At 50.0% G+C, this 21,303-nt stretch overlaps 2 protein-coding genes across 2 annotated transcripts in view; one reads left to right on the plus strand and one right to left on the minus strand.

Annotated features, from left to right (window-relative positions):
- Positions 1-21,303, minus strand: part of LOC147097412 (TP53-binding protein 1-like) — a 97,827-nt gene that overhangs the window by 62,881 nt on the left and 13,643 nt on the right. The window lies entirely within an intron of this gene.
- LOC147097413 (microtubule-associated protein 1A-like) overlaps positions 1-21,303 on the plus strand; it is a 165,314-nt gene that overhangs the window by 6,671 nt on the left and 137,340 nt on the right. The window contains exon 2 of the mRNA XM_085972367.1: positions 17,138-17,239. Coding sequence (XP_085828493.1) covers positions 17,138-17,239 — 102 coding nt within the window. The remainder of the gene's footprint in view (positions 1-17,137; positions 17,240-21,303) is intronic.

Genomic DNA, 21,303 nt, shown 5'->3' on the forward strand with positions numbered 1-21,303 from the left:
AAAATTTGCAGGACTTTGGGGGAAAGAGCAGAGGGGTGGGACTAATTGGAGAGCTCTTTCAAAGAGCTGGCAGAGGCACAATGGGCCGAATGGCCTCCGTCTCTGTTGTAAGTTTCTGTAATTCTATGATAATTTAATGAGGAAACAGTGCTTGGTCTCATGTCTTACTGTTGCTTAAAATCTTCACCATTCTCACTAATTGGTTTATATTGCGCCCAGTTACTCTGTAAAATATTCCTTAAACATAACGCAGGAAAAGTACAGAGAGGGTGAACTGAACTGTGGAGTTAGGAGCAGGAGTAGGCCATACGGCCCCTCGAGCCTGCTTCATCATTCAATAAGATCATGGCTGATCACCGACCTCAACTCCACTTTCCTGCCCGATCTCCATATCCCTTAATTCCCCTAGAGTCCAAAAATCCATCGATCTCAGCCTTGAATATACTCAATGACTCGGCATCCACAGCCCTCTGGTAGAGAATTCCAAAGATTCACAACCCTCTGAGTGAAGAAATTTCTCCTTTTCTCAGTCCTAAATGGCCGACCCCTTATCCTGAGACTGTGCCCCCCTGGTTCTAGACTCTCCAGCCAGGGGAAACAACCTCTCGGCATCTACCCTGTCAATCCCCCTCAGAATCTTATATGTTTCAATGAGATCCCCTCTCATTCTTCTAAACTCCAGAGAGTATTGGCCCATTCCACTCAATCTCTCCTCATAGGACGACCCTCTCGCCACAGCGGTCAGTCTAGTGAACCTTCGTGATATTCCCACGTGCCCACCAGGAGGAGACCGGGCTAGACATGGGTCAATTCAGTAGCTGTCCCGCTACAACAAAAAACAATTGCCACACCACCTCGCCAGGTGAACGGAATGTCCAGGCAAGGCACACGAATCTGACCGACTGACCGCCAGACAGTATAACCCGAGCTCTCGGACGCCAAGAGATAGGAAAGTCAGGCGGGGTGTAAAACATGACCGCCGATCCCGACAGCTCCGCGTCAAGGCGGGTTCGGTTAGAATTACCCCAGTGTTTTACTAAAATATATTTTCCATGAGTCTGTATATATTTTTTTTAGAAAATACTGCGCAGCCTTGGCCATTTCAGCAGAGTGCCAATGTCACCGCGCTTTGCTAATTCCCTGACTTAGCTAATGGACCGGAGGTAGCGGAGAGAAGTCAAGTGTATCAGGTAGCAATGTCTGCCTCTTTTAGAACTTGGCTGCTGGCTCCTGGGTCCTTTTTTTTAAGAGGGATCAAATTACTCTGCATTGCAGATAAACGGGACCGAGAGACGAAACTCAATACAGAAGCTTATTATCCTGGGAATAATTCAGCGGGTTGGATCAAATCCCCGAAGTCACGAATGCCACAGTCACGTCACACTAAACCTTGTGTTGTCTCTTCATATCATGGGCCTGTTATCTCACGGGGATATTTTTTTTAAATTGTATCAGCGAAAGTATTTATAGATGATTGTGCAAGCGATACAACAAGCAATGGCTTATGTACCGCCCCCCCCCCCAAAACAAAATGATGCAAGGGAGTATCACAGGGAACGGTGACCATTTTATAATGGTGATGTACAAGGAGAGAGAATGGGAATTTAAAGTGGATCCTAGAAAATAATTCTCTACTCAAAGGTGATAAATGTTTGGAATAATCTGCCTGATGAGGTAGTGGAGACATTAGGGGAGTTCAGGTTGTGGATGCTGGACTGGGAGAACGGAAATTCCAGGGGGAAACGAGCTCCCATCAGTTATACGGCCTGTGTTCATCCTTGCTTGTGCCCCGAGCCCTGTAAACATTGGATGAACTGGGATGGAAGCCACCCCACCGCTCAGTGTGGAGGGCAGATGGAGCCCCAGAGTCACCAAGCAATTGCGACCTGACATGAATCAGTCATTCATGAAAGAAAGACTTATGAAATAATACTGAGCGGCCTGCGGGTGGCGCTGTCCAGGGAGAGTATAAATACTCGGGCACGGGCCCAGCTTGCGCAGGACATTCTTAACAGGAACTAGTGAAGGACACAACTAGATCTCCATGTTGTAAAACAGTTGATTAAAGCTTTGTTTAACACTTAGACCAAGTGCCTAGTAGTTTTCTTATGTCACAACCCACAACATCCAGTAAGCCCAATAACTGTAGCTGAATTTCCATTGGCTGAAGGGTCGGTAACCAGAGGGCTCCAATTTAAGGCTGTCATAAATCTCATCATCGAGAAACTGCCTATGAAATAACACTGGACGGCCAGCTGGTGGCGCCGTCCAAGGAGTATAAATACTCGGGCGTGGGCCCAGCTTACCAGGGACATTTTGTAAGACAAGGAACTAGTGAAGTACAACCAGACCTCCATGTTCAGAAACAAGTTGATTAAAGCCTTGCTTTCTGCTCAAACCAAGTGCGTAGTGAGTTTTATTACGTCAAAGGTGATTGGCAAAAGAACCAGAGGCGACGTGAGGAAAAACTATTTTACGCAATAAGTGGTTAGGATTTATAATAATAATAATTCAACTTTATTGTCATTGCACAAGTATATGAACAACGAAATGTGATCTTGCAAGCTCCCATGACTGGGAGAAGCAAAGCCGCTGCGTCGGTGCGCGCCGCCATTCCATTTCCACCATTCCTCCTGTCCGACAATCTTCAGCTCAACGCCCGGGCCTGCTCACCAGCCGCTCCTCCTTCCGTGACCTTCTCACCAACCGCCCCTCCTCGGGGCTCCTTCCGTGACCTTCTGCACCTGGTCTTCCCTGATGGTCACCCCTCCAGGTACTAACCAGGCCTGGCTCTGCTTAGCTTCCAAGCCTTGCCAGTGACCCTGTCCCTAATCCCAGGAACAGGGCTTGGAACGCGCTGCCTGATAGGGCAGTGGATACAGATTCAATATTAGCCTTCAAAAGGGAATTGGATAAATACTTGAAAGAGGAAGAAATTGCAGGGATATGGGGAAAGAGCGGAGGAGTGGGACTAACTGGATTGCTCTTCGAAAGAGCCAGTGCAGACTCGATGGGCCGAATGAACTCCTTCTGTGCTGTACTATTCTATGATTTTAACTGCGGGCAGGTGGAAAGACGGAGCGAGCTGGAGCAGATCCTGCTGGGTGTTTCTGTGGATCCGGTCGAACCCGATCGTACCCCAGGGGTATTCCCCGAGCCAAGTCGCAGTAGCTACGTGGTGTCGTCCTTGGGAAAAATCCAACATTGAGGGGTGTTGAGCTGCAGAACTCTGCTCTGGGAGAAAGAGATGGGCCTGTGGGGAGAGAAAAGAAAAAAGGGGGAAGCCAAGGCCAGTGGGAATCAACGTCGCCCCCACGAGGGAGCGGGTTTTAATATGTCTGGAATATTGCTCTAAAATGTTTGTCTATTTTAATATTTCCATTATGGAAGATAGTTGAGGAGTGGATTAATCTCCAGCATGAGCTTGGATGGAACTGTTAAGATAATTGGTGGATTAATGACATTCTTGTATGGCCGTTCGCATAAATTCATTGTAGTATCCAAATTAGCATAAATTCATTGTGTGTGGAAAAACTTATTGATTTCAGTCCTAAGCCCTAACCTCCTCCGAACCTACAACCCTCTGCAAACTCTCCATTCCTCCTGAAACCCACCACTTTGACTAAGTTTTTACTAACTCTGCCTGATAGCTCTTCCTCTGGCTCCCCGTCCGTTTTTTGTCTGACTACACTCCTGTGAAGCGTCTTGGCACGTTTTACTATGTTTAACAGCTCTATGTTGTTGTTGTTTGCCCTACCCCAGTTTAAACTTGTTTCCCCCGCCTCCTACTATTGTCACTGTTCAATTCGGAGTAATGTTTGTACAAGCCCAGATCTCCACTTGGTTTACTATCTTATAAACATAAGAATTAGGAGCAGGAGTCGGCCATTCGGCCCCTCGAGCCTGCTCCGCCATTCAATAAGATCATGACTGATCTTCGACCTCAACTTCACTTTCCCGCCCGATCTCCATATCCCTTGGGTTCACCTAGAGTCCAGAAACCTATCGATCTCTGTCTTGAATATACTCAACGACTGAGCCTCCGCAGCCCTCTGGGGTAGAGAATTCCAAAGATTCACCGCCCTCTGAGTGAAGAAATTTCTCCTCATCTCAGTCCTAAATGGCCGCCCCTTATCCTGAGACTCTGACCCCTGGTTCTTGACTCCCCAGCCAGGGGAAACATCCTCCCTGCATCTACCCTGTCAAGCCCTGTAAGAATTTTACACATTTCAATGAGATCACCTCTCATTCTTCTAAATTCCAGAGAATATAGGCCTAGTCTACTCAATCTCTCCTCATAGGACAATCCCCCATCCCAGGAACCAGTCTGGTGAACCTTCGTTGCACTCCCTCTAAGGCAAGTATATCCTTCCTTAGGTAAGGAGACCAAAACTGTACACAATACTCCAGGTGTGGTCTCACCAGGGCCCTATATAAACCTATAGTAGATCCCTATCAAATCCTTTAATTGTCTTAAACACCTCGATTAGATCACCCCTTAATCTTCTATATTCAAAGGAACACAAGCCTTGTTTATGCAACCTGGCCTCATAATTTAACCCTTTTAGCCCCGGTATCATCCGAGGTCACTAGATCCTTCCTGAAGTGCCCAGAACTGAACTGGGGTCTAACCAGAGCTTTCTGTAACTGTAACATAACTTCCACCCCTTTGTACAGTTTTGGTCTCCTCCTTATTTAAGGAAGGATATACTTGCATTGGAGGCGGTGCAGAGAAGGTTCACGAGGTTGATTCCGGAGATGAAGGGGTTGTCTTATGACGAAAGGTTGAGCAGGTTGGGCCTATACTCATTGGAGTTTAGAAGAATGAGAGGAGATCTTATTGAAACATATAAGATTCTGAGGGGGATTGACAGGGTGGATGCAGAGAGGATGTTTCCCCTCGTGGGGGAATCTAGAACTAGGGGGCATAATTTCAGAATAAGGGGGCACCCTTTTAAATCGGAAATGAGGAGGAATTTCTTCTCTGAGGGTCGTGAATCTTTGGAATTCTCTTCCCCAGAGAGCTGTGGAGGCGGAGTCATTGAATATATTTAAGGTGGAGATAGACAGATTTTTGAACGATTAGGGAGTCGAGGGTTATGGGGAGCGGGCAGAGAAGTGGAGTTGAGGCCATGATCAGATCAGCCATGATCTTATTGAATGGCGGAGCAGGCTCGAGGGGCCGAGTGGCCGACTCCTGCTCCTACGTCTTAGAATCATAGAATCATAGAAATTTACAGCACGGAAGGAGGCCACTTGGCCCATCGTGTCCGTGCCGGCCGACAAAGAGCTCTCCAGCCTAATCCCACTTTCCAGCTCTTGGTCCGTAGCCCTGTAGGTTACGGCAGTTCAAGTGCATATCCAAGCACTTTTTAAATGTCTTATGTTCTTATGTACTCCAGCCACCTTGAGATAAAGGATAACCTTCCATGGGCCTTTTTTAATGATTAAATCTCTCTGCTCCTCCACGGTTCCGAGCGTCGCACCATTTATGAAATACTCTGATCCATCTTTCTTGGGTCCAAAGCGAATGACCTCGCGCACTTGCCCACATTGAACTCCATCTGCCACAGTTTTGCCCACTCGCTGAATCTCTCAACATCCCTTTGCAACTTTCTGCTCCCGGCCACACTAACCGTGCCACCTAACGTGGTGTCGCTAGCAAACTTAAGTATAGGGCTCTCTCTTCCTTCATCTGAACCATTGATAAATATCATAATCATAATCATAATCAACTTTATTGTCATCGTTAGTGCACAAGTGCAGTACAACGAAATGTAGGCTTGCGGCTCCCGAGAGTGTACATTTAGATTAAGACATTTAAACATTCAACATACATTTGTCTTGTAATACATTAACATAAACATAACCATAATAAAGTGCATTGGCAGATGTGCAGGCTTTAGAGTTTATTTGTGGAGTTCAGTAGGATGACAGCCCTGGGAAAGAAGCTGTTCCTAAATCTGGTCGTTCGGGTGCGAATGCATCTGTAGCGTCTCCCAGATGGCAGGAGGGCGAACAGACTGTGGCTGGGGTGGGTAGGGTCTTTGATGATGGTCAGTGACCTCCGTAAACAGCGTTTCTGGTATATGTGCTCTATGGTCGGTAGCCGGGTGCCGGTAATGCGTTGGGCAGTTTTGACTACCCGCTGCAGGGCTTTCCGGTCATAGTAGCTACAGCTGCCATACCATACTGTGATACAGTTCGTCAGGATGGTCTCTATTGTGCAGCGGTAAAAGTTAGAGAGGATCAGGGGTGACAGGTTACATCCCTTCAGCCTCCTTAGGAAATATAGGCGCTGCCTATATAGTGAAAATATAGTGAAATGCTGAGGCCCCGGTACAGATCCCTGGGTACACCACTCGTCACAAAATGCCTTGCTGTGCGCAAATTGGTTGCCGCGTTTTCTACATTACAATTCAAAACACTTCACTTCAAAACGACTTCATTGGGTGCTCTGAGGTTGTGAAAGGCGCTATATAAATGCAAGTCTTTAGTTCTACCCTCCTGGGAATTTCAGAGTCAATGACTTTTATTTTGGCAGAATTATTTAAAAAAAATAAAGACAGACTTGTATTTATACAACGCTTTTCAAAAACTCCCAAAGCGCTTCACAGCCAATGAAGCACTTGTGAAGCGCAGTCGCGGCTGTAATGTAGGAAACGTAGCAGCCTGTTTGCTCAACACTAGTCACAGCAGTGCAGCAGTTTCCGAAGGGGGTGTTGCCCTCTTTCCTCTCCCCTCGGGACTGCTCCGTACTGGGCCCTGATCTGCGGGTTTGCTGATCGCAGCCAAAGCAGTGGCAAGAGGGGTTGGAATTGGCCTCAGAGTCAGCGGGGTAGAGAGGTCGGCGGATTATATAGAGAAAGCAGCCAGTCTTGCTCACTGTCCAGTGGTCCCTGCTGGAAAATGTGCCCGTATTGGGTGGGGAGAGGGTGGGTGGGGCAGGATCAGGCTTGGGCGCGATGCCTCCCACTGTCAAATAGCCCACAGGCACTATCGTAACGAGCACATAAAAATGAGCATGGGAGTTGGCGGTGGTGGTTGCAGGGGGGAGGGAGGTGGAGGGGTTGCTGTGGGCTAGCGCCAGGGAGGTTTTACCCCCAGCAAGAGGTAGCACCCTCAGAGGTGGGGGAATTGAGAACTTGCCCCTCTCTGTTGGTGCAGGAATATCGCTGTTCAGTGCGCCTGTCTGTCCCCGGCCACTGCAGTGCTGTTGCATGCCAGAATTCTGCCGAGAGTGGAATGTAAATCCTGCGTCAGCAGTGAGACTGAGCTTGGCCGCGATACAATGTCACTTTGCACCGGGATCTACTCCCACTCTCTCTGGCTTTCATCCTGGGCGTGGAGATCAGTGAGTGGAGGGCAGGTACTGCGTGCAGTAAAACAATCGATTTATGCTGCTCCCATTCTGTCTGTGTCTGATGCAGTCACTGTACAAATGGCTTTTATATATTTACTGCAGTTTAGCCACTGCAGAAACAAAGGTATTTCCACCTATCTGGTAGTGCAGTCATTATGTCACTGAAATACTAATCCAGAAAATGTGGGTCCAAATCCCAACCAGGGCAGTTTGAGAATTTCAATTACATTTGGGGGGAAAAAAGCTGGAAATAAAAAGCTGGCATCAGTAAAAGTGACTACGAAGATGTTGGGATTGTTGTAAAAACCCATCTGGTTCACTAATGTCCTTTTTTTAGGGAAGGAAATCTGCCGCCCTTACCCGGTCTGGGCCTCTATGTGACTCCAGACCCACAGCAACGTGGCTGACTCTTAGCTGCCCTCTGAGGTGGGCCGAGCGAGCCACTCAATTTATCAAACCCGCTCCCAGCGGTTCAAGAAGGCGGCTCACCGCCACCTTCTCAGGGCAACACGGGGATGGGCAATAAGTGCCGGCCTGGCCAGTGACACCCACTCGGACTTGGGCTCCTGTATTTCTGTAGCTCTGTCCTGTGCGAGCCTGCTTGCTTGGACAGTTTTGAGTGTTTTGTCTTACTCCAGAGACTGGTGCGCAAAATCTGCCAGCAATTTGTACTGAATTATGAGTGGGCTTATGCTGAGACTCCAAGTCCAGTAACATTGCCCGCTGTACATTGCCTCATTGAGTGATTCTTAAGATCTTCTTGTGGCTTCACTTCTCAGCCAGTGGCTCAGTGGGCAGCACTCTCTCGCCTCGGAGTCAGAAGGTTGTAGGTTCAAGTCCCGCTCCAGAGACTTGAGCACAAAATTCTAGGCTGACACTCCCAGTGCAGTGCTGAGGGAGTGCCGCACTGTCAGATGGAGCAGTACTGAGGGAGCGCTGCACTGTCGGAGGGGCAGTACTGAGTGAGCGCCGCACTGTCGGAGGGGCAGTACTGAGTGAGCGCTGCACTGTTGGAGGGGCAGTACTGAGGGAGCGCTGCACTGTCGGAGGGGCAGTACTGAGGGAGAGCCGCACTGTCAGATGGAGCAGTACTGAGGGAGCGCCGCACTGTCGGAGGGGCAGTACTGAGTGAGCGCCGCACTGTCGGAAGGGCAGTACTGAGTGAGCGCTGCACTGTCGGAGGGGCAGTACTGAGGGAGCGCTGCAATGTCGGAGGGGCAGTACTGAGGGAGAGCCGCACTGACGGAGGGGCAGTACTGAGGGAGCGCCGCACTGTCGGAGGGGCAGTACTGAGGGAGCGCCGCACTGTCTGAGGGGCAGTACTGAGTGAGCGCCGCACTGTCGGAGGGGCAGTACTGAGTGAGCGCCGCACTGTCGGAGGGGCAGTACTGAGGGAGCGCCGCACTGTCGGAGGGGCAGTACTGAGGGAGAGCCGCACTGACTGAAGGGCAGTACTGAGGGAGCGCCGCACTTTCGGAGGGGCAGTACTGAGGGAGCGCCGCACTGTCGGAGGGGCAGTACTGAGGGAGTGCTGCACTGTCGGAGGGGCAGTACTGAGGGAGCGCCGCACTGTCGGAGGGGCAGTACTGAGGGAGCGCCGCACTGTCGGAGGGGCAGTACTGAGGGAGTGCCGCACTGTCGGAGGGGGAAGTACTGAGGGAGTGCCGCACTGTCGGAGGGGCAGTACTGAGGGAGTGCCGCACTGTCGGACGGGCAGTACTGAGGGAGCGCCGCACCGTCTGAGGGGTAGTACTGAGGGATCGCCGCACTGTCGGAGGGGCAGTACTGAAGGAGCGCTGCACTGTCGGAGGTGCCGTCTTTCGGGTGAGACGTTAAACCGAGGCCCCATCTGCCCCCTCCGGTGGAAGTAAAAGATCCCACGGGCACTATTTCGAAGAAGAGCAGGGGAGTTCTCCCCGGTGTCTTGGGGCCAATATATATCCCTCAACCAACATCACTAAAACAGATTATCTGGTCATTATCACATTGCTGTTTGTGGGAGCTTGCTGTGCGCAAATTGGCTGCCGCATTTCCTACATTACAACAGTGACCACACTTCAAAAAGTACTTCATTGGCTGTAAAGCGCTTTGGGACATCCTGAAGTTGTGAAAGGCGCTATAGAAATGCAAGTCTGCCTTTCTTTATGGCTGCAAACTGCGAAGCCAGCGAGGGATTAATTCTTCCTGATACCCCAGGGAGTGGGAAGATGGAAGGGTTAGAAGGGTGAGATCCAATGGGCTGAAAGGCCTTCGTATCCAAACCTGCCTCATCATTTTTTCCAACTCTCCCAAGGATCAGCATGAAAAGTAAGAATGAAGTTACAGTTGTGTCGCGCCTTGTGTCTCGGGGTGACCCAAAGCACTTTTTTTTGGAGCGCAGCCGCTCTTGCGGCATCAGCTATACTGCACCGAGCGAGGGCCCACAAAGAGCGATGAGATGAATGCCGGGTGGATGTGGTCTTTTATGGCGGTGTGGCTCAAGGGAGGAATGTTGGCCGGGACACCAGGTGAGCTCCCTGCTCCGTACAGACTCCAGACCAGTCAAGGTGGGAGATTGGAGACCCGCTCTGACTGTAGCAGGCAAGAATTAGCAGGACATGCTCCTTGTAACATAGGAAAGTGAGGGGGAAAAAAGAGAGACTTGCATTTCTATAGCGCCTTTCACAACCTCAGGACATCCCAAAGCGCTTTACAGCCAATCAAGTACTTTTTGAAGTGTAGTCACTGTTGTAATGTTGGAAACGTGGCAACCAATTAGCACACAGCAAGATCCCACAGAGACACATGGAAAGGCCGATGGGCAAAAAAAAAAAACTGTGGGGTGCGTAATTATAATAGAACTACAATTTCTAATGTTCCCTCCCTGTTGTGTGCATCGACCTAGATTAGAACATAATTGATGAGAATCGGCTCACTTTACAAGATCCTGGTTAATTTCTCGTCGGATCACATTTTTTCAGCAGTCAAGTAACTTGTCCCATTGACCATCCCACCTGTCACCCCCTGTGCTCGCTGACCTACACCGGCTCCCGGTCCGGCACCGCCTCCATTTTAAAATCCTCATCCTTGTTTTCAAATCCCTGCCTGGCCCCTTGCCCCCTCCCTATCTCTGTAATCTCCTCCAGTCCCCACAACCCTCCGAGATCCCTGCGCTCCTCCAATTCTGGTCTCTTGAGCATCCCCGATTTTAATCGCTCCGCCATTGGCGGCCGTGCCTTCAGCCGCCTGGGCCCTAAGCTCTGGAAGTCCCTCCCTAAACCTCTCCGCCTCTCTCTCCTCCTTTAAAACCGACCTCTCCTGCCCTAATATCTCCTTACGTGGTTCAGTGTCAAATTTAGTCAGATTACGCTCCTGTGAAGCGCCTTGGGACGTTTTACTACGTTAAAGGCGCTATATAAATGCAAGTTGTTGCTGTTGAACTTACCAACTGAATGTTCACGTTATCTCCACAACCAGGCCCCCTCTCCTGGATGCTGAAGTAATTGGAATCATAGAATGGTTGCAGCACAGAAGGAGGCCATTCAGCCCGTCGAGCCCGTGCACTTCAGCTAGTCCCACTCCCCCGCCGTTTCCCCGTAGCCCTGCCACAGCATAGTCACGCACAATTACCCCCCAATGATGTATCTCCATTCAGACTCACCTCAAACGGTGCGTTAATCATGTGGGGAGATGTGGTTGCAGTGTTACTCTCCATCATGTGAAATGAAGCACTGGCTGTAATTGGAGGCCTCGGCTAAAGAAAGACTTGCATTTCTGTAGCGCCTTTCCAAACCTCAGGACGTCCCTAAGCGCTTTACAGCCAATGAAGTACTTTTTGAAGTGTGGTCACTGTTGTAATGTGGGAAACGCATCATCCAATTTGCGCACAGCAAGCTCCCACAAACAACAATGTGATAATGACCAGGTAATTTGTTTTTTAGTGATGTTGATTGAAGGATAAATATTGGCCCAGGACACCGGGGAGAACTCCCCTGCTCTTCTTCGAAATATTGGCCATGGGATCTTTTATGTCCACCTGAGAGAGCAGATGGGGCTTCGATTTAACGGCACTTCAGACAGAGTAGCGCTCCCTCAGTACTGCCCCTCCAACAGTGCAGCGCTCTCTCAGTACTGCCCCTCTGACAGTGCAGCGCTCCCTCAGTACTGCCCCCTGACAGTGCAGCACTCCCTCAGTACTGCCCCTCCGACAGTGTGGTGCTCCCTCAGTACTGTCCCTCCGACAGTGCAGCGCTCCCTCAGTACTGCCCCTCCGACAGTGCGGCGCTCCCTCAACACTGCCCCTCCGACAGTGTGGCGCTCCCTCAGTACTGCCCCTCCGACAGTGCGGCGCTCCCTCAGTACCTCTCCTCCGACACTGCAGCACTCCCTCAGTACTGCCCCTCCGACAGTGCAGTGCTCCCTCAGTACTGCCCCTCCGACAATGCGGCACTCCCTCAGTACTGCCCCTTTGACACTGCAGCACTCCCTCAGTACTGCCCCTCCGACAGTGCGGCGCTCCCTCAGTACTGCACTGGGTGTGTCAGCCTCGATTTTGTGCTCAAGTCTCTGGAGTGGGGACTTGTACCCGCGACCTTCTGACTCCGAGGCGAGAGAGCTATAAGTGAGACAATATCAAAGGAGGTTTGGCAGATGTTTTATTTATTTCTCTCTCCTACGTTATTGAGCCAAGTGAATAAGACTCGCTGTCGCCAATGACTCAGCATAAATGGAAGAGGACATGCTGATCCGAGTGGGGAATGGCAGGCTGCAGCTTCTGGGAGGGGAAATATTCAAGATCCAGGCGTCCCTTTCGATGAGGTCTGTGAGACAACACATAATCAATTGGATGGAAGCAGTGCTGCAGTGTGACTGTGCGATTAATCCATTGGCAGGGAGGGGTCAGTTTCCAAGGGCGTTGCGCAGGGAGAGGGAGGTGACATGTACCAGAAAGTGCTGGTTATCAGCTGATGTTCAATCGATTATGGCACCAACCTCGCACTGTTTCTTTGTCCTGATTCGCGATCTGACTGCAGCAGAGGGCACAGGGGTGGTAACTGTGGTCGGTAATCAGTCAGCTGAGAGCGGACGCCTCATTTCGTTCTTCCTGCCGCTCTCTCCCACTCTCTGATTCATGGTGAGATGAGGCTCCATTGGATGTCTCCTCCCCTCCCCAATATGCACCCCCTCCCCTCCCCAATATGCGCACCTAAACAGTGAGGGTTGGCAGGCAATTCACCCACAGAGTCGTCTTTGCTCATTGCAGCGTGACCAGGAGCAGGAGCTCTGCCTGTATTGGTGTCCCCCTCCTGTCCCCCGTGCCCCCCCGCCCCAAACTCCGTACCCCAGCTAAGAGGTGTTTGAACCCAGTTGTAGCCCTGTTGAGGTCGGCTAACTAAAGACTGACCGGGCCGTGAACCTTGGGCCTTTCCAGTCTGTCTGGAAGTGGGCAGTTTAACCCTGTCACAACCCCCACACTGTAAACCTGGTGGATAACACAGCTCCAACTGATTAACTCGGTTTCCCATTCACTCGTGTATTGAAATCTGTCTGTTGCTGCCTCGCAGGATATTCACAAAGGTTGAAGGGTCAATCGCCATTCACCCACCCAGAAACTAAAGCCTAAAGTCCCCACATTCTAGCATCCATTTGCTTCTGAAATGATTCCAGGGAGTCTGTTCCTTGTGTCAGTCACTCCTTCTGTAAAGAGCTTCGTGATATCGATCTGAAATTGACCTTATACCAAGAGCTGAACCTGTGTCTCTTGCGCATCCCTTTGCCCCACCATTGGCGGCCGTGCCTTCAGCCGTCTAGGCCCTCTAAGCTCTGGAATTCCCACCCCAAACCTCACCAGCTCTCTCTCCTCCTTTAAGACACCCCTTAAAACCTACCTCTTTGACCAAGCTTTCGGTCACCTGTCCTAATATATCCTTCTGTGGCTCCGTGTCGAATTTTTTCTGATTTACGTTCCTGGGAAGTGCCTTGGGACTTTTGACTACTTACTTTTAAAAGGTGCTATATAAATGCAAATTGTTGTCATTGTGTCCTCGTTCTACTTGCCCTACTAGTTTACTATCTCATTCACTTCTATAAGGTCACCACTCCGATTATCGTAACATTGGGAGCACCCTCTCCAAGCGGGAGGGGCTGGCGGGCAATACAGTACCTGTTGTTGAAGTAAATGTCTTGCATTTATATGCCATCTTATCACATCTCAAAAACACTAATAAATGCATCATCTAGAACAGTGTTGTCCAATGGAAGTCGCTGACTGGCCCCAGGTGAGGCTACGGCGATGCTGTTTTAAACACATCCACTCATGTTAGTAGAAAGCACCTCGCACACAATACAGGTAAAAAGTACTTCACACGTGTATATTTACTTCACAATCAAGGAAGTAAACCAGCCATAAAATAAAATGCTGGAGATACTCAGCAGGTCGGGCAGCATCTGTGGAGAGAGAAACAGAGTTAACGTTTCAGGTCGTTGACCTTTCATCAGAACTGGAAAAAGCAGGAAATGGAACAGATTTTTAAGCAAGTTTAGGGGCTGGGAAAAGGGGGGAGGGGAGGAAAGAACAAAAGGGAAGGCCTGTGATAGGCTGGAAGGTGGGAGAGATTTAGAGACATTGGCCCAGAAATTCGAGTCGGGGGCTTGCCGCGTGTGTAAGCCCCCGATCTGCACTTAGCTGACGCGCCGGCCGTTGATCTTCAGGGACGCCTGGAATTGCTGTTTTAAAATGTTGACTCCCGGGCAGCGTCTGACGTCACGCCGCCCAGGAGTGCAGCCAGCGCGAAGCCTGTAGCGCGCTGTGCAACTGAGACACGCCCCTTGAGGTCTCAGTTTAACAGGACACGCCCCCAATGTTTCTGCCAAGCTGCTAAGCATTTTTACATGCAAAGCAGCAGTTTAAATAGGTTTTTGGAAGTTTTTTGAAGCTTTTGGTAACTTTTATAAACTTTTAAAAACGTTTACATTATTTTGAAGAATCTGAAGTAGTTTTAAACAGAATTAAAGCAATTTAAAGACTTTTAAAAGCCCTAAAAGAATTTTTTTAATTCCATTTATTTATTTAGCAATGTCGTCGTCATACGTGTCTTCACACTGTTCCCTTTGGGGAACTGTATGAAGTGGTGGAAGGATTTATGGCCATGATTAACGCTCATTCCGTGACCGTAACCATCTTTGAACCAGCCATTAGGGCGGTTAGTCCTATGGCGGGAGGGTTTTACGGGCTCCCACAAGCTATACAAGGAGGGGGGGGCCACCCACACCCACGGACGCAAATATCCCACTGGATGTCAACCCAGAATTTAGAGCCGGAGCTCCGACTCCACTTGCCGGGACTGTCTGGAGCGGGGTTCGAAATCCTACCCTGATCTGGCCCAGCGGCGGGGATCCTACCGCTATGCCAAAGGCCCAATCCGATTAGCAACGTGAAATGGCTGGAATGAGCACAATTCACGGCATTAAAAGAACTCACAATTGAACTGATGATGACCTCGGCAATCTCCTCAAGGAGGTGGAGGCGCAGCGCCTGCTCATCATTGGTAATGAGAAGTCAAAGGCGCCGCAAAAAGGGCAGATGATAGCTTGGTCTTTCAAGTGGCAGCATAGGGCTCCAGTCACGGGGAGGGAAAAGGCGCAGGAAACGTATGGGTGTCACCTTTTGTGCGGAGTGGGCCTTTTGCGTAGCAGTAAGCATCCCCGCCGCTGGGCCAGAAGGAGTAGGGTTTCGAACCCCACTCCAGACAGTCCCGGCAAGTGGAGTCGGAGCTCCAACTATAAGTTCTGGGTGGACATCCAGCGGGATACTTGCATCCGTGGGTGTGGGTGTGGGTGGCTCCCCCCCCCCCCCCCCTCAGATGGGTTGTGGGAGCCCGTAAAACCCTCACGCCATAGGACTAACCACCCTAATGGCTGGTTCAAAGATGGTTACGGTCACGGAATGAGCGTTAATCACGGCCATAAATCCTTCCACCACTTCATACAGTTCCCGAAAGGGAACAGAGTGTGAGGATACGTACGACGATGACCTCTTGCGCAATGCACCTCCTTGGACCCTCAGTCGCAGATGCGAGGGGGCAAATCGTGCAATTGTTAAATTTTTCATTTCATTGACATGTAAAATGTTGGCCCAGTAATTCCCTTCCAAATGCGCGAGTACGGTCGGGGTACTTATGCGTCTGGCCGGAGGAAATGCCGGTTTTCAGCATGCACAGCGCATGCGGGGAAAACCGGCATTTCCTGTCCTCTGAACGAAGGGGTTCAGAGGCAGAACGTGTGCGCAGTAAAATTCGCCGCTTTCATTCATGCTTTCAGTGAGGTCAAGTCCTTACAACTTGCACATGAAAAAAGCATGGGTACAGTTGCTCCAGAGGCTGCGGAGGAAGATATTTCTTATCGTGGAGCTTCTGAAAGTATGTATGTCTGTATATATTCCTTTGCGTGTTATGTATATATTCCTTTACTTATGTGTATGAATGTATTATTTAATTATGACTTTCAGAGAAAGTAACTTATTGGAAAATCATAATTAAAAACATACATTCATACACATAAGTAAAGGAATATAAAACATACATACATATACGTAAAGGAATATATGCAGACATACATACATAATTACTTATTACTGATGAAAAGTTTCTTTCTTAAAAGTGCTGGAAATGTTACATTACTCATTTTAGAACACTCATTTTCACATTCAATTCACACAGCCACAATTGCTCCTTCTACCTACCGTTCTGAAAACCCGTTTAAAAAAAAAAAAATTTAAACTTTAAAACTTACTTAAAATTTCTTAAAATAACTTCCCTCCCTTTCCCAAACAAAAATATTGCCTTTCAGAAGCTCCACGATAAAATATATCTTCCTCCGCAGCCTTGGAACAACTTTACACATGCTTTTTTCAAGTGTAACTTGTAAGGACTTACCCTCACTGAATCCATGAATGAAATCGACGAAGTTCACTGCGCAAGCACTGCCTGTGCAGTCGCACGCGCTGTGCCTCTGAACCCCTTCGTTCCGAGGACTGGAAATGCCGGCGTTCCCCGCATGCGCTGTGCATGCTGAACGCCGGCATTTCCAATGGCCAGATGCGTGAGTACCCAGACCGTACTCACGCATTTGGTCACGAATTTCTGGCCCATTAAGAGATATTCAAGGCAAAGGGAGCACCAGCCACACTGTAAACCAGCCACACTGATCCAAAAAACTCCCACAATCGGCTTTTAATCTCACCATTTTACCAACAAGCACACAAAAAGGTTAAAGTTCACATGCAAACACTGGGCGAGTACGAGTATTGAGATCACATGACCCAACGACGGTGTCAATTACTCTTTTTTTAAATTTACTAATCAGCAATGCAATTAGCCACATGTGGATTCCCAAGTAGCCACATGTGGCCAGTGGCTAAGGTATTGGACAACACTGATCTATAACGAATTACTTTGAAGTGTTGGGACTGCTGTTACATCGGCAAACACAACAGCCATTTTGCACACAGCAAAATCCCAGCCAATCCATTTTTTTGGCGGTGAGGGTTGAGAGAGAAATATAGGCCAGGCCACAGTGCTGTCGGACCCTAAGAAACCTGGTAGACCTCCTCCAACAATGCAGCACTCCTTCAGCACTGGATTGGTGTGTCCACCCGGATTAGGGACACTCATCTGTCCCAGAGGCTGGAGTGCCACTTACTGAGCCAAGCTGACACTCTTTTTGACCTGATTTTTGCCTCCAACTGGCGCGTAAGAGCGACTGGCTGACGATTGTTTCTTTCTTTCCACCACACAGGCGTCCGTTCCTGGGATGTCGACCTCGCTTCCTTTGACCTCAATCAACAGCTGAGGCTCTTCGTGACCAGACACTCGGCCCAATTCTCTGGAGATGTCAGAGGTGAGTCCAGCGCCGAGGCAGCACAATGCCGGGAGGTAGAACCAGACCTGGTGACGACACCAAAAAAAACAAAAACAAACAAATACCAGTCGCAACCAAACAAGATGGAGACCCCTTAAAGCCACATCAACGTGGCTTGCTAGAGTGGTTGGCCTGGCAACACCTGATGACCACTCTTAGTGTAAACCCAATCACCTACATTTCCTGAACTTCCAGATTGCTGCTTTTCCATAAACAATTCCACAATCAGACACTTTTAGACAACTAAACCACACTTTCCAGTATAATCGGAAATGAAGTTTAAAAAGATCACAGATATTGAGGTGCTAATCTTGAGAGTTATTTTAAACAAATGCAGAATTAATGTCGCACTTGTCTTGAGATTTAGGCTAATTTATTGTCATAGCAACGCTATAATTTTAAGGATGCTTCCTCTCCTACTGAAGCACTTTGTTCAATGTGTTGGCTCCAAATCCCTTCGAGTGTGAACCTAATGCATTTATAAAAATAAATTAATATTCATTCTTGGGATGTGGGCGTCGCTGGCAAGGCCGGCATTTATTGCCCATCCCCAGTTGCCCTTGAGAAGGCGGTGGTGAGCTGCCTTCTTGAACCGCTGCAGTGATGGAATACTCTCCACTTACCTGGATGAGTGCAGCTCCAACAACACTCAAGAAGCTCGACACCATCCAGGACAAAGCAGCCCACTTGATTGGCACCCCATCCACCACCTTAAACATTCACTCCCTCCACCACCGGCGCACCGTGGCTGCAGTGTGCACCATCTACAAGATGCACTGCAGCAACTCGCCAAGGCTTCTTGGACAGCACCTCCCAAACCTCTTCCACCTAGAAGGACAAGGGCAGCAGGCGCATGGGAACACCACCACCTCCAAGTTCCCCTCCAAGACACACACCATCCTGACTTAGAAGTATATTGCTGATCCTTCATCGTCGCTGGGTCAAAATCCCTAACAGCACTGTGGGAGCACCTTCACCACACGGACTGCAGCGGTTCAAGAAGGCGGCTCACCACCACCTTCTCAAGAGGCAACTAGGGATGGGCAATAAATGCTGGGCCTTGTCAGCAACGCCCACATCCCGTGAATAAATAAAAAGAAGATGGTGGGGTGAAGGCGCTCCCACAGTGTTGTTGGGTCAGGATGGAGGAAGGTCATACAAAGGTGTTAAGCAGAACATTCCAGGAAACCTTCAGCCCCTGAATGTGGCAATTTGCAACCCAATATTTGGAGACCCAGGAAAGACATTTTAATAAACGATACTTTGCTTTATAGAACAAGTCAGTCATTTCCTGGGAAGTGTTTTACGCAACTAATTCAAAGAAAGACACATTTAAAAAAAAAAAGAAAATATTTGTAATTCTGAGGTGATTGGTGTGTATAAAATGATTGGGAATGCAAGGGTATTGATTCTGGAGGAGCCTTGACATCTGCTCTCACTGGGAAATCAATTCCACTGCAGTTAAAGCGTTAGTGAGTCGCGGTATTTCAATTCTGAAAGAGGTCCTTCCTTGATATACAATAGTTGGTTCGCCGGCACTGTTCGAGACTTGCTGTATCTATCGGGTGTGGTTGGGTGGGTTTCGAGTTGTGTAACCAGCTCAATGTAGGCTCGGCACTGAACGTGCGCAATCCCCGGCAGAGCAGCTATCAACAAATCAAGCCGAATGACACAGCCACCATGTAGAGGACAAGTTAATGGAGGTCTGGCTCAATTGTCCAGTGCTCTGATCAAATCGCACCTTGCGTACTGTGTCCATGTCTTTTGGCAGGCTATGGGGATAGAGCAGACAGGTTCTTAATGTAACAGACTCATGGGGCTGAATGGCCTCTTCCTGTGTAACAGGCTCGAGGGGCTGAATGGCCTCCTCCTGTTCTTGTGCAACAGGCTCAAGGGGCTGAATGGCATCCTCCTGTTCCTGTGTAACAGGCTCGAGGGGCTGAATGGCCTAATCCTGTTCCTGTGTAACAGGCTTGAGGGGCTGAATGGCCTACTTCTGTTCCTGTGTAACAGGCTTGAGGGGCCTGTATGGCCTCCTCCTGTTCCTGTGTAACAGACTCGAGCTGAATGGCCTCCTCCTGTTCCTGTGTAACAGGCTCGAGGGACAGAATGGGCTTCTCCTGTTCCTGTGTAACAGGCTCGAGGGGCTGAATGGCCCAATCCTGTTCCTGTGTAAGAGGCGAAATGTGCCGAATGGCCTCCTCCTGTTCCTGCGTAACAGACTCATGGGGCTGAATGGCCTCCTCCTGTTCCTGCGTAACAGACTCATGGGGTTGAATGGCCTCCTCCTGCTCCTGTGCAACAGGCTCAAGGGGCTGAATGGCATCCTCCTGTTCCTGTGTAACAGGCTCGAGGGGCTGAATGGCCTCCTCCTGTTCTTGTGCAACAGGCTCAAGGGGCTGAATGGCCTAATCCTGTTCCTGTGTAACAGGCTCGAGGGGCCTGTATGGCCTCCTCCTGTTCCTGTGTAACAGGCTCGAGGGGCTGAATAGCCTACTTCTGTTCCTGTGTAACAGGCTTGAGGGGCCTGTATGGCCTCCTCCTGTTCCTGCGTAACAGGCTCGAGAGGCTGAATGGACTCCTCCTGTTCCTGTGTAACAGGCTCGAGGGGCTGAATGGCCTCCTCCTGTTCCTGTGTAACAGGCTTGAGGGGCCTGTATGGCCTCCTCCTGTTCCTGCGTAACAGGCTCGAGAGGCTGAATGGCCTCCTCCTGTTCCTGTGTAACAGACTCGAGGAGCTGAATGGCCTCCTCCTGTTCCTGTGTAACAGGTTCGAGGGGCTGAATGGCCTCCTCCTGTTCCTGTGTAACAGGCTCGAGGGGGCTGAATGGGCCTCCTCCTGTTCCTGTGTAACAGGCTCAAGGGGCTGAATGGCCACCTCCTGTTCCTATGTAACAGACTCATGGGGCTGAATGGCCTCCTCCTGTTCCTGTGTAACAGGCTCGAGGGTTGAATGGCCTCCTCCTGTTCCTGTGTAACAGGCTTGAGGGGCTGAATGGCCTCCTCCTGTTCCTGTGTAACAGGCTCGAGGGCTGAATGGCCTCTTCCTGTTCCTGTGTAACAGGCTCGAGGGGCTGAATGGGCTTCTCCTGTTCCTGTGTAACAGGCTCGAGGGGCTGAATGGCCTAATCCTGTTCCTGTGTAAGAGGCGAAATGGGCTGAATGGCCTCCTCCTGTTCCTGCGTAGCAGGCTTGAGGGGCTGAATGGCCTCCTCCTGTTCCTGTGTAACAGGCTCGAGGGGCTGAATGGGCCTCCTCCTCTTGCTGTGTAACAGGCTCGAGGGGCTGAATGGCATCCTCCTGGTCTGTGTAACAGGCTTGAGGGGCTGAATGGGCCTCCTCCTCTTGCTGTGTAACAGGCTCGAGGGGCTGCATGGCCTCCTCCTGTTCCCGTGTAATAGGCTCGAGGGGCTGAATGGCCTCCTCCTGTTCCTGTGTAACAGGCTCGAGGGCTGAATGGCCTCCTCCTGTTCCTGTGTAACAGGCTCGAGGGACAGAATGGGCTTCTCCTGTTCCTGTGTAACAGACTCATGGGGCTGAATGGCCTCCTCCTGTTCCTGTGCAACAGGCTCGAGGGGCTGAATGGCCTCCTCCTGTTCCTGTGTATCAGGCTCGAGTGTTGAATGGCCTCCTCCTGTTCCTGTGTAACAGGCTCGAGGGGCTGAATGGCCTCCTCCTGTTCCTGTGCAACAGGCTCAAGGGGCAGAATGGGCTCCTCCTGTTCCTGTGTAACAGGCTCGAGAGGCTGAATGGCCTCCTCCTGTTCCTGTGTAACAGGCTCGAGGGGGCTGAATGGGCCTGTTCCTGTGTAACAGGCTCAAGGGGCTGAATGGCCACCTCCTGTTCCTATGTAACAGACTCATGGGGCTGAATGGCCTCTTCCTGTTTCTGTGTAACAGGCTTCAGGGTTGAATGGCCTCCTCCTGTTCCCGTGTAACAGGCTTGAGGGGCTGAATGGCCTCCTCCTGTTCCTGTCTATCAGTCTCGAGGGGCTGAATGGCCTCCTGCTGTTCCTGTGTAACAGGCTCGAGGGGCTGAATGGG

The sequence above is a fragment of the Somniosus microcephalus genome, chromosome 32 (genome assembly GCF_052327205.1).
Source record: "Somniosus microcephalus isolate GS21.2 chromosome 32, FLI_Smic_1.0, whole genome shotgun sequence".
NCBI lineage: Eukaryota > Metazoa > Chordata > Chondrichthyes > Squaliformes > Somniosidae > Somniosus > Somniosus microcephalus.